Below are 12,659 nucleotides of genomic sequence, written 5' to 3' on the forward strand. Positions count from 1 at the left end.
CCCAATGCAAGACAGACTCCAGTGCTTGCTTGCTTCTTCGCTTTTCGCCGTGTTAAGAGCACTCCATCTTGTGCTCACACGCTTACCATCAAAGCGATCGGTCATCTAAAACTCAAACACTTCAGTGAAACTTCGCGATCTTCAAAGAACTCCGAGTCTTGCAAACTCAGACTGTAGCAAAACTGCTGAAGCCTCTGCGTCATCAAGAAGCCAACCAATCTCCGGAGGGCTTTCCCAAAGAAAAGACGTCATCCTGATGTCACCGCAGTAACCAATCAGCAACGGGATTCCTCAAGCAGCCAAACAAGGAAACTCAGCTTTTCAGCTGTCACCCAAACGCAAGTAAACAAACAAAGCTTCTATCTGCTGACCTGGTGCCGAGATCATTTTAAGCAGTAAACATAGCCAAATCCTGTTTTATGAATTTTCTCAGGTTGCAAGTAAGAGAACGGTAGCGAATATCTTGCTAAAACTTTGGGCTTTTCTCAGAACTCCGTTAACATCATTTCCCTGAACCTGTATGTGTGTGTGTGTGTGTGTGTATGTGTGTTTTAGCTTAGTTAATGTAATCTAGAATAGCCAATAAAATCCATGTTTCATTTATAAAGAATCATTGTTTGGTGTCATATAATTTTAAGGTTAAAACCTTTGCCAAAGATTCTTGTTACCTTGCTCAAAATTAATAAGATTACCATTTTGTTCATGTGTCGTTGGCCACGAATTAATATGAACAGAATCGTTGATATACACGGACGTTAACGTCTCGCTGGACGAGTCGTTGATTTAAAGTGTAAAATAATAAATTTGAAATCAGTTTTAATCAGGTTGACTCAGAATTTTCAGATCCGAGTCCTTTCAAAACCTGAATGAATTAATAATGATCAATTCCCTTATAGAATTAACGACTTAAATTACAGCTAAGTCACTACACACGTGTTCAATGTGTGACTCTCAGTGTGTTCTGTTTTTCTGTCCGGGACTTTGTTTAATTTAATGCATCAACCCTGTTTCACCGTGAATTTAGCTTTCTTTCTAAATCTTTTGTATGACGCTCTCATACACAAATCCATTTGATAGCTGCACAGAACAGAACTTTCTTACATACTCCGTCGTATCCACTAGGTGGCGTTCTTTCAGTGTGATTAATGTGATGTTCAGTCAGTGGTGATGGTGGGAGGAGCCAGTAAAGCTGCTTATTACTGATAAAGAGCTGAATAAAGAGGAAGTAACTAAAGCAGACAGATGTAGAGACAGAGAGATTCACACAGAGATCATTCAGCATAAAGAAGACTGAACTCAACTCACAATGAAGATCCTCCTCATCTTCCTCACTTTCTACCTGATCTCAGGTCAGAGCTTTTCTCTTTCATCACTGCAGTAATGATGCTGTTTTCTGTTCATAAGCTTTCTGATCACAGTATCAATCTGACTGACAGCTGCAGTGAGATGCTTTAGCGTCACGGGATATTCTGGAGGAAGTCTTCTTGTTGATTCTGGGAAAGTTTGGTCCAGTGCAAATGTTAAATATATGGCCAAATTACCTGAGTGGAGAACAATAATAAATTATAAGAAACATGATAAATGGATTAATGAAGGACGATTCACACTTTATCGAAACAATGAGGGAAACCTCATGATCTACATCAGAGATTTGAAACAACAGGATGCTGGAGGATACTGGATTAGTGTTGATGGCCAGTGGTCCATCGATATGACTTTGAATGTGGAAGAAGGTCAGTTATTTTTAAGATCCAAGTCTTTGTGTAGTAAAACTACTGATCATTTCAAAGCGTGTATATGTATATATGTATAATATATTTATTTATTTTGTAAATGGCAGAGTCATGTTGTGAAGTGTCAAAGAGAGTGATGGTGAATATTGGAGAAACTGCCTATTTCAGCTGTGAATATTCACAGAATCATATTAATGATCCCAAGATCATATTCAAAGAAGGAAAATACTCCATTGAGATGATTTACGGCAGATGGAAGAAGAAAGAAAGATTCAGTATTTCTGATGACGAACATAAACACATCTTCAGTGTGAGAATCACTGCTGTGACACCAGATGATGGAGGAGTTTATTTATGTGGAGTTTGGATCAACAGAGACTCATACAGTTACTCCATTATTAACACTGTTCATCTACATATTATGAGTGAGTAGAACAAACTCTCATTGAAATCTTGTTTCATTATGAGTGAGTAATAGAAACTTTCAATCAGATCCATGTTTCAGCATTTTCTTTGATTCATATTTTTGTGTAGTTCTCCCAGACCACAAATAAAACCTTGAATGTTGACAGATTCATGTTGTGGAGCATCAAAGACATTAAGAGTAAATAGTGGAGAAACTGCTGATTTCATCTGTGAATATACAAAGCATCAACAGTATTCTAGAATAATCATATTCAAAACAAGAAATTATATCATTGAGGAGGTGATCTCCACTACTAACACACGGGCTCAGAAAAAAAGATTCAGTATTTCTGATATCAAACATAAAAACATCTTTACTGTGAGAATCACTGCTGTGACACCAGATGATGGAGGAGTTTATTTATGTGGAGTTTGGGACTACAGTTACCTGTACAGTCACTCCATTATTAGCACTGTTCATCTGCATATTATTAGTAAGTAGAACAAACTCAATCCAATCTGGTTTTAAACTTTCTAAAATCTGTATTTGATTTAATGATATTTGTGATTGACAGCTAAAGTGGGCGTGTCTAGAGTGAGCGGCTCCTCAGGAGGTGGTTTGATGATCAAGTGTGAACATCCTCAATACAAAACCAACCCAAAATACATCTGTAAAGAATCAGACGGATGTTCAGAGAGGAAGAATGCAGGAGTTCAGGATGAATGGATGGAGAATGGAGATGTTTCTTTATATGACGACACCAGAGCAGGAGTCTTGATGGTGTTTTTTAGAGAGCTGAAAGCTGCAGATGCAGGAACATACAGGTGTGGAGTGAAAGTATCTGACTATACTGAGAGCTTCACTGAACTTCAGCTACACCCCAAACACGGTGAGCAAACTCAAGTACTTTAATTTTTATAATATTATTATTTCCTTTGTTTAACCAGAAAATCCCATTGAGCTAGGGATTCATATAAAATACTGTGGTGCGTGTGTGACTCAGCAACACAAACAAAATGTAATGCTGCATGATAAACGGTCTAATAAAATCTATATACCTAAATATTTATACCAACCTACTTTTTCTATAAATATACCATATGAGGTCAAAATTGCCATATTCATCATCTTAGAACCAGTGTGACTAAAAATCTAAATTTTAAACCAATTTCAGCTGTAGCAGTGAATGCTGCATTACTTGAAATGCATTCTGTTGTGCTTTCTGCAAGGCTTGATTTAAAGAAGATGCTGTTGTATATATATTTGTGTCGTCAGCATACAAATGAATTTTAGCTAAATTTATTCCAAGACCTAAATCATTGATAAAGATAGAAAATAAAAGAGGAGCTAAAACTGATCCTTGTGGTACCCCGCTGTCTACTAGAAAGGGAGAACTATACAACAAATAAAGCTGCACAAGGCTTTTTACTATCCAAGACGTTAATAATATCATTTGTAACTAACATGGCTGCAGTAATGGTGCTGTGGCCTGTTTTGAAACCTGACTGATAGTCATTAAGGATATTATTATTATCAGATAAAAAATGTTTTAATTGATCGTTTATCAATGATTCAAATACTTTAGCTAAAACTGGTAGACGTGACATAAAACGGTAATTATTGGGACTTGAAGGATCTCCACCCTTTAAAGGTGCCATAGAATGCATTGATACAATATTTTAAATAGTTATCTGATGTCCCCAGAGTGTGTATGTGAAGTTTTATCTCAAAATACCCCAGAGATAATTTGTTATAGCTTGTTGAAATTGCCACTTTCAGGGTATGAGCCAAAACGCGCTGTTCCCTTTCATGGGAACTTCGAACTGCGTCCTCTAGGGGTCGCTATGGGGAACGCCTCGTCGAGAGAGCCAAGAAACTCTTTTGGAAAACAAAATATGATGCGTGATGCTTACTTTGTCTGGAGTCTGGACGTTTGCAAACGAAGCGTTGGTATCGATCCCTCTTTCAGAAGCAATCTTTGCACAACTCCAGCGCTGAACTGACCCTCGTGTGTGAGGCAGTCCGGCGTAAAATGTTAGCACAAACGTATAGGACTTTTCCGTTTTTTTCGGGACATTTCCTTCGAAAATGAAATTTAACCACCGTGTCCTCAGCGGTATATGGAGACTCCTATGTTCGTTGGTGCATCCCAACACACGACACTAGTGATGGGAAGTTCAGATCATTTTACTGACTCGGACCTTTGAGTCTCGTTTAGCAAAATGAACTAATCTTTTTTCGAGTCATTTCGTTCATTTCGTTCATTTTAGCAAAATATAATTAAAATGTTACGTGTTACTTCCCTAACACGTCTACTACTTACACAAACCCGAGTCACATTAAAGATTAATTCAAAATGAACGAATCGTTCAAGAACGACCCAACACTACACGACACTTTTAATGGCTCTTTGGCGCCGACATTGTACCTCCAGCACCTACAGCAAGAAATCAGCATTGGCGGACCGCTGCTTCTCACTCAGGGCTGTGTATGTGCTAATAGGGCAGAGAGCGTCACAAATGGGCGGGACTTTCCCCGAGTATGACGTCATAGTAGTGAGAAATCTGGAACTGCTCGTGTGGAGAGACTGTCTATGATTTATTGGGATTATAAAACAATGAGTGGGTGGATTTTTACCATTATAGGCTGGTTGTTTTCACACACTGCGGTCACACAACTGTGTTCAAGCACCTTATAAAAGTGATTTTTGCATTCTATGGCACCTTTAATAACGGGATGACTGTTGCTGATTTCCATGTTTTCAGTAAGTTAAGTTTAGGTTAAATATAGAAATATCAGCTGCCAATCTGAAAAATAGGGCTCAATTTTATCGATGCCCGCTGATTTTTTAATATCAAGTTTCACTAAAGCTTTATGGATTTGTGCAGCAGTAAATTCAACAACTGTGAGGGACAATGTTGAACAGGATTTAAACTTTCCACAGGAGCACATTCACCTAAATGGCTATTGTAAGGGAAACAGGTCGATTTGGCTCAAAGGGAATCATTTAAGATTTTAAAGGGAATTTGGACAGAATCACTGTTTAACGGCTGATCACTGAGACGGCCAGCGAGTCATTGAACGAGCCGTATAACATCAACTCTGCAATGGATATTTATATCCAAAATATAGTGAAAACACTATTAATTAGCACAGTAACAAGATCGGCAGTTTAAGACATTAACTTGTAAGCACAAAACACAAGATACTTCTCTTTTCAATATAAATAAGGCTTTATTGGATAAATCTAAGACATATAAACTAATCTAACACATAAACACACGCATTCACACAAGTTGCAGAAAGAGAGAAAGTGAGGAAATAATTAGTTTAAGAGGATGAAAATGTGAAATCCCAAGTTTACAGCAATATGTGCAATTGCATAGATCTGAACAACCATCAATCACTTAATTAACCCTCGCACTGAGTTCCTCAATGAGGTTAAAATTTATATTAAATGCACCAGTTCAGCTAGAATCTGGAGGTACTTGCGTTGTGTTGCCTGTACGGGGGTTCCCTTTGTTGTGGTCCTTGCAGAACGGGGTTTCCCGCGGTCGCTGATTGGCTGGAAGTTCAGTTTTGGGGAAGCCAGTGATTGGGCGTTGGCTGACAACGCGGAGCTGCACTCTTTCGGAGACACGGCGTTGGGCAAAACTTAACTTGGAACACACGAAACTCTCAACAGAAAATAAAATGGCTTGTGGGGCCAAGATCTGATTTACGAACATCCTGTGTCTTGGGTCTCTGTGGAATTTGGCTCCTCATGTTTCAACCATGTTTTGACCAAATCTTAGATTGTCTGATTCGGTCTGATACCCTACACTATAGTCAGATGTGAAACCAGCAGATATAAAATTATTATTAAAGATATATGCACTCTTTACTACAGAATGGTTAACATTTAAATAATCAGCAAAGTTGATTGATGAGCTTGGTGCCAAATTGGATTTGACTAATTTCCAGAACTTAAATTTTCATTTATCATAGAAAGATGATAATCACATTTTGTGCTTTTTATTAATTTTGTGCATTTATTTCATAGTGTTCTGTAGGAGATCCAATCTAGAGAATCATTTGTTTTCTTAGCTTTAGCCCAAGCAGCATTCCTCTGTCCAATAAAAGTAGAAATGGTATCGTTAAACCAAGGATTATGTTTTACCACTTATTCTAAATCGTTTAAATGGAGCATGTTAGATATCTAAATGCTAAAATACCAAAACAAAACTAAAGTAGATTGACTAAAATTAGTCAAACACTTGTATTAAACAAATGGAAGAAGAAGAAGCAAAAGACTGGCAAACACATATCTACAAACAAGTTGCCATCTTGAATTTTGCCCTGTCAATCTTGCATGTATGAAGTATCTGTTCTGATTTTCCTGTAATTTATTTTGGTTTATAGATGCAAAATATCCAAAGAGTGTGACTGAATCTGCTCTTTTTGGTGAAAAAGTCAACATCACCTGTCAGATCCCAGAGAAACATGAAGTTCATTTCTGCAAAGAGGATGTTAATCACACTTATAATCACATCTGCCAGAAAATCAGCTCATCTAAAGTGACAGAAATTAATCCTTCATCTGAGAGAAATGAAGAGAGAGTTGTTAGAGTGAGCATCAGTAATGTGAGTGTGAGAGATGCTGGAGTTTACTGGTGTGGAGCAGAAACCAGAGACACATATCTGACTTTCATCTCCCTGAACACTAAAATTCAGCTCAACATCTTCAGTGAGTCAATTCAGATTGATCACAATGTAGCTATCAAACATTTGTATGCAGAGTCACAGTGAGATGGATGTTGAGTTAATAAGGTGTATTTTAAATGAATAAAACATCTGACTGACAGCTAAAGTGGGCGTGTCTAGAGTGAGCGGCTCCTCAGGAGGTGGTTTGATGATCAAGTGTGAACATCCTCAATACAAAACCAACCCAAAATACATCTGTAAAGAATCAGACGGATGTTCAGAGAAGAAGAATGCAGGAGTTCAGGATGAATGGATGGAGAATGGAGATGTTTCTTTATATGACGACACCAGAGCAGGAGTCTTGATGGTGTTTTTTAGAGAGCTGAAAGCTGCAGATGCAGGAACATACAGGTGTGGAGTGAAAGTATCTGACTATACTGAGAGCTTCACTGAACTTCAGCTGCACCCCAAACATGGTGAGCAAACTCAGATACTTTGTCTTATATATTTAAAATATTTGTTCTGATTTTTGTGTGATTTCTTTTGGTTTATAGATGAAAAATATTCAAACAATGTGACTTCTGCTCATATTGGTGGAGAAGTCAATATCACCTGCCAGATCCCAGAGGAGCATGAAGTTCATTTCTGCAAAGAGGATGTTAATCACACTTATAATCACATCTGCCAAACCATCAGCTCATCTAAAGTGACAGAAATGAATCCTTCATCTGAGAGAAATGAAGAGAGAGTTGTTAGAGTGAGCATCAGTAATGTGAGTGTGAGAGATGCTGGAGTTTACTGGTGTGGAGCAGAAACCAGAGACACATATCTGACTTTCATCTCCCTGAACACTAAAATTCAGCTCAACCTCATCAGTGAGTCCATTCAGATGATTTCACTTAAGTAAATGATGAAGTGGCCAGATAATGCATGCTTTATATATGTCAAACTTATGATGGAATAAGGTAGAATTAGGTTACATTTAGCCACTTTTAGCCATTGAGATGACTGGGAAAAAATGTCCCAATTACCCTGAATTAACCATATATATTTATGTGGAAATTTACTTTTTTGTTTTAGAACACATGAAAATATACTCTTTATTTTGATTGATTGATTGATTTTCATTTAGTGACTGCCAAGTGACTTTCTGTAATCAATATCTAGAAATTTAGTACACCGTTTTTCTGCCTGGGCAAAAAAATTAGGTACAGCTTTTCAAGTGCTTGAAATGTCCGGTCTGTTTTCTCTAGTTTCCTTGGTTGTTAACTAGTCCCCACACCTGTTTCATTTTTTGCTCCCAGTGTGTTTAAGCCCCGAGTTACTTCTGTTCATTGTTCAGTCTTGTCAGTGTTATATGTGGTCGTGTTTCTCTCCAGCAATTCCCTGTGTTTTCCTTGTGTATTATAATCAGTACTGTTTTGTTTTCTACTGCTTCATTACGTGCTTACTACAGCCACCATTCCATGACAGAAGACCGAACCTAGACAAGATTTTTTTGCTGCAGCATTTTCCCCCCGTTTTTTCTATGGACCTTCCTGCTGTATTTCTCCACCTGCTCGAGCCGGGCGATCACTCCCTCGAGGACCACACAAGGGATTTTTTTAGATATAACATACCTGACTTGCTACCCGGACAGCTGCCTATGCATATATATATATATATATTTGTTGGACCTAACACCTTGTCAAAGACTAAGCTGTCCAGGGGAGCTCCTCGAGGGAGCTTCGCTGTTTATGTGGAGTGAGTGCTGGAGAACAATAGATTGGCTTTCACCATCTGATATCATCAGCATGAGCCTGCACAAGAGGATGCGACAGAGCCTATCATGGGACGCCATGGGAATCCTTGTAGAGTTTGAGGATATGGAATAGAGCCCCGCCCACAGTCCCGTTGCTGGGGGTGAGCTGCAGCTGGCCTTTGTTGTTTATTTAGTGGATGCAATGGATGATTTTCCCCCGTTTGTCCTGTCTCCGCTGGTTCCACCCAGCCCTGAGTCTCATTCATCGGCCATTCCCAGGTCACAGGGAGCCCTGGACTCCACCTCCAACCCTTCTGCTCCTCCTTGGCTCCATGCTCCCTCAGCTCCACCAGGGTCCATCAGTCCTTGGTCTCTGACAGGCTCCCTCGTCCCTTCGGCTCTGACTTGGTCAGTCGTTGACCTGCCTCCGCCACAGTCTTTCGCTGCTCTGGCTTCATCTCGTCCCTCCATCCCTCTGGCACTGTAGTGCTCCTCCTTCCCTCTAGCTCCATCTTGGTCCTCAGTCACACTAGCTTTGTCACGGCCTGCCAAGCCTCCGGTCTCCGGTGTCACCTGGGTTTCCAATTCTCCGTCAGTTGTCCCCCTGGTGACATCAGCCAAAACTCCACGTTGGCGCCTCCCTCCCTCGACTCCACCGTAGGCTTCCTTCCTGACTGGACTCTGGGTCCCCATCTGGCTCCTACTCCAGGCTCCTCCCTGGCTCTTCCCTCTGTCATGCATGCCACCCTAGTTTCTCCCACCATCACCTTCTCTTGGTTCCTGTCCTTCGCCTGCTACACGGCCACCTCCAGAACCCCCTCACTCCCTCCTCAGTTGGACTCTGTTACGGCGCAAGAACGCGCCTTCTGGGAGAGGGGTGTAATGTCACATGTGATCTGTTTTGGTTTTATTTTCCCTGTGTTGCCTGCTGGTTTCTGTAATTTCCTTGGTTGTAAATTAGTTCCTTCACCTGTTCAGTTTTTCCTTGATTGTTCCCTGTGTATTTAAGCCCTGGGTTACTTCTGTTCATTGTTCGGTCTTGTCAGTGTTATATGTAGTATTGTTTCTCTCCAGCGATTCTCTGTGTTTTCCTTTTGAATTATAATTATACTGTTTTGATTTCCATTTCTTAATTGTAGCACTTACTACAGACACCATTCCGTGCCAACTAGCAATAGAGTCCAGGCACTGTGTATGCCACTGATTACTACAGTCTATTCAGAATAATTTCTATTAAATGTCCATGTTTATTTGTATTTAGAGCCTCCAGTAGTGAGACATGAAGGAGAATCTGCTGAGATCATCTGCCCTTATGATTCAATCTATAAATCAAAGTCAAAGTCTCTCTGTAAGGGGACGTGCTCCACTAGAGACAGAAATACTCTCAGTGAGACTGTGAGAGAAGAGAAAGAGAGCAAGACTCGTAGATTGACTCTGAATGATAACGTCACTGCACGTGTCTTCACTGGGACCATCACTGGACTGACAGCAGAGGATGCTGGGAAATACTGGTGTGCAGTGACATTAGAAACAGACCTCAATTATCTTTACACTCATCTGATCGTCATCATGAACGAGGGTGAGGAAGGTTTCTGCATCTGAATATGTGAAACCATGGCTGTGAATTGATGTTCTTGTGTCTGTAAACATTTCCAGAGCTGAACTTGACTAAGTATGAAGGAGACGACGTGTCAATCCAGTGCAAACATCATGATGAAGATCAGAAAAGCTTCTGCAAAGCACATGAAGCCTCCATGTGTGTGAAGGATGGAGTTTCATTGGAGACGATCAGAGATGATCGATTCTCTTTCAGTGATGAAGCATCTACTGGAGTCTTTACTGTGAACATCACTGATCTGAGAGAAGAGGATTCTGGGATATACTGGTGTGGAGCTCACGTCACCACTAAAGTCATTCTAGAAGTCAACAAAAGTAAGTTTTACCTTTACCTGACCTACATTGTTTCTATTTAAAGGTGATTAGCGTCAGTAATCGTCGTGACCTCACAGATAGTGGTAGATTTAGAGATTAAGTAGCTGAGAGAGAAGCTGAGTAATTTGTGATTTCCTCAGTTTATGAAAGCAGAAGTGAAAGAATTGAGCAGCCACAAATAGATTTTAGAAAATTTGCAGATGCAAATTATATTACATTATATCAAAACTAAAATTGCACTAAATGCTAAGATGTGGCTGCTGTATGTTTTATGTAAAATGTGGTTTATTGCACATACTGTGGTTTTTTAACTTTATTGGTATTACTGGCACCTGTTCTCCAGGTGTTTCTGGCAGAATCACGATCTCTTGCATTTGTGTGACTCTGCTGCTGATGGGAGCGTCTGTCCTGTTATTATACAAATTAGGATACATCAAGACACGAGGTGATCATCGCAAACACACTCATGATTTAACAGTCTACTGGCCTTGTGTGACCTGCTACTGTTTTACTTTCTCCCTGTCATTTTTAATTCAAATAACATGAGCAGTTTAGCCAGTTCTCATTTGATTTCTTGGAAAATGGGCCTGTAGTTTTATCTGTAACTAATCATTTGACTTTTTTCCAACCTTATCCCTAAAGACACTCTAATACTGCACACTCAGGCCCAGATTGACTAAACAGATCATATTATGTTTTCTTAAGGCAGCTTTAGTGTATTGTAGCAAATTAAAACTATTAAGTACGTTTTGTTGTGAGCATTTGTACTCTGGTTATAATCCACAGATCAGCACGCTTCCCCAGACAGGACGGACATGAGCGGTGGAGAGGTGAGGGGTGTTTAGTTTCTTGTTTATTGAAAATTTAGTTGACTGTCATTTGCACATGAAGCAGAACTAGAACCACGTTAATGAATTACACAACATATGACTTGTTTTCATGTGACTGACCAGCAGTGACAAAAAAATACTCACTAGTAAATGTGTGATCATTTGCAATGCAAAGCAAAAACTTAATACTTCCCCTCCTGATGCTTGCCATGCTTGTTTGTAGGGCTGCACAATTATCAATATAACTATATAATAATATTGATATGATGATATTATTACTTTTATTAAATACACATATAAATATTACTGAATAAAAGAAAAATATGAAATGTTATTGTAAATGCTCATGTAAATGAACACAGTGCCGTGTTTCACTCTGAAACATGCAGCATATATATCTATTTAATTAAACCGCAGCCTTTGCGATATCGTAGTCTCACTAAGCCATATTACAATTTCCTTTGTATTTAAATTAATCACGCAGCCCTCGTATTCAATCTAGTTTATTTCTCTCTAAATCTATTTTCAGGCCTCTCATGCAGCATGTGACTATGAGAATATCAGAGATGCCAGACTGCGCTCCGTCCCGGGAACTGAGGAAACGGTGTTATATTCCACTGTCACGCATCCCACAGACTCGTCTGATCCACACGACACGCTGTATTCTACAGTACAGTTACCCACAAACCCCTGTCATGGGCTCCTGTACGCTTCGGTCCATTTCCAGAAGCATGAAGAGTCTCTCAGTGATGCTAACGTAACCTTCAATAATGAGGAGATTTACTGTGATTACTCCACGGTCATTCCCCACACGTCACTCAAGTAGTTTAGGTTTTTTTTTTTTTGCAGTGATGCCAAAGAACCCTTTTTGGTTCCCCAGCTGTTTTTAAAAGATCCTCATTTTTCTTAGTGTGAAGAACATTCTAATCATGTAAAGAATGTTTTCCACTATAAAGAACCTATTGTGCATTGTGAAGGTGCCAAAGGTTCTTCATGGAACCATCAAAGGCCAATAAAGAACCTTTATTTTTAAAAGAGTATGGAATCTGGTCACGAGTGCAGTGACATTTTAATGCGTACAGTGACTCCTAAAATTATTTACACACTTCAGTGACACTTAAAATGCATTTCATTAGATATAAAATTATATAAAAAATGAAATACCATTTATTGTAAAGAAAGGTATAGCAAAAGTACTTTTTTCACTCAAAATAAGAAGTATCGCGTGACTTTGTGTTCGTTTGTGATTAGTGGAACATGTTCACAGTGAACTTAATGAACCACCCTTGTGTACGCTCATAAATGTGAAAGAAATTCATAATTGTGAGCAAAAAC

General features: G+C 39.3%; 1 protein-coding gene across 1 annotated transcript; it reads left to right on the top strand.

Annotated features, from left to right (window-relative positions):
* Nucleotides 1–1,233: 1,233 nt before the first annotated feature.
* Nucleotides 1,234–12,158, top strand: LOC107690644 (polymeric immunoglobulin receptor-like). The gene is made up of 11 exons (XM_016489025.1): nucleotides 1,234–1,377; nucleotides 1,456–1,733; nucleotides 1,841–2,158; nucleotides 2,714–3,028; nucleotides 6,541–6,568; nucleotides 7,401–7,696; nucleotides 9,824–10,141; nucleotides 10,219–10,494; nucleotides 10,838–10,939; nucleotides 11,281–11,324; nucleotides 11,854–12,158. The coding sequence occupies exons 1-11, from the start codon at nucleotides 1,307–1,309 to the stop codon at nucleotides 12,148–12,150; spliced, it is 2,343 nt and encodes a 780-aa protein (XP_016344511.1). The 5' UTR covers nucleotides 1,234–1,306; the 3' UTR covers nucleotides 12,151–12,158.
* Nucleotides 12,159–12,659: the final 501 nt, after the last annotated feature.

The sequence above is a fragment of the Sinocyclocheilus anshuiensis genome, unplaced genomic scaffold (genome assembly GCF_001515605.1).
Source record: "Sinocyclocheilus anshuiensis isolate Anshui unplaced genomic scaffold, SAMN03320099.WGS_v1.1 scaffold3226, whole genome shotgun sequence".
Taxonomy (NCBI): Eukaryota; Metazoa; Chordata; class Actinopteri; order Cypriniformes; family Cyprinidae; genus Sinocyclocheilus; species Sinocyclocheilus anshuiensis.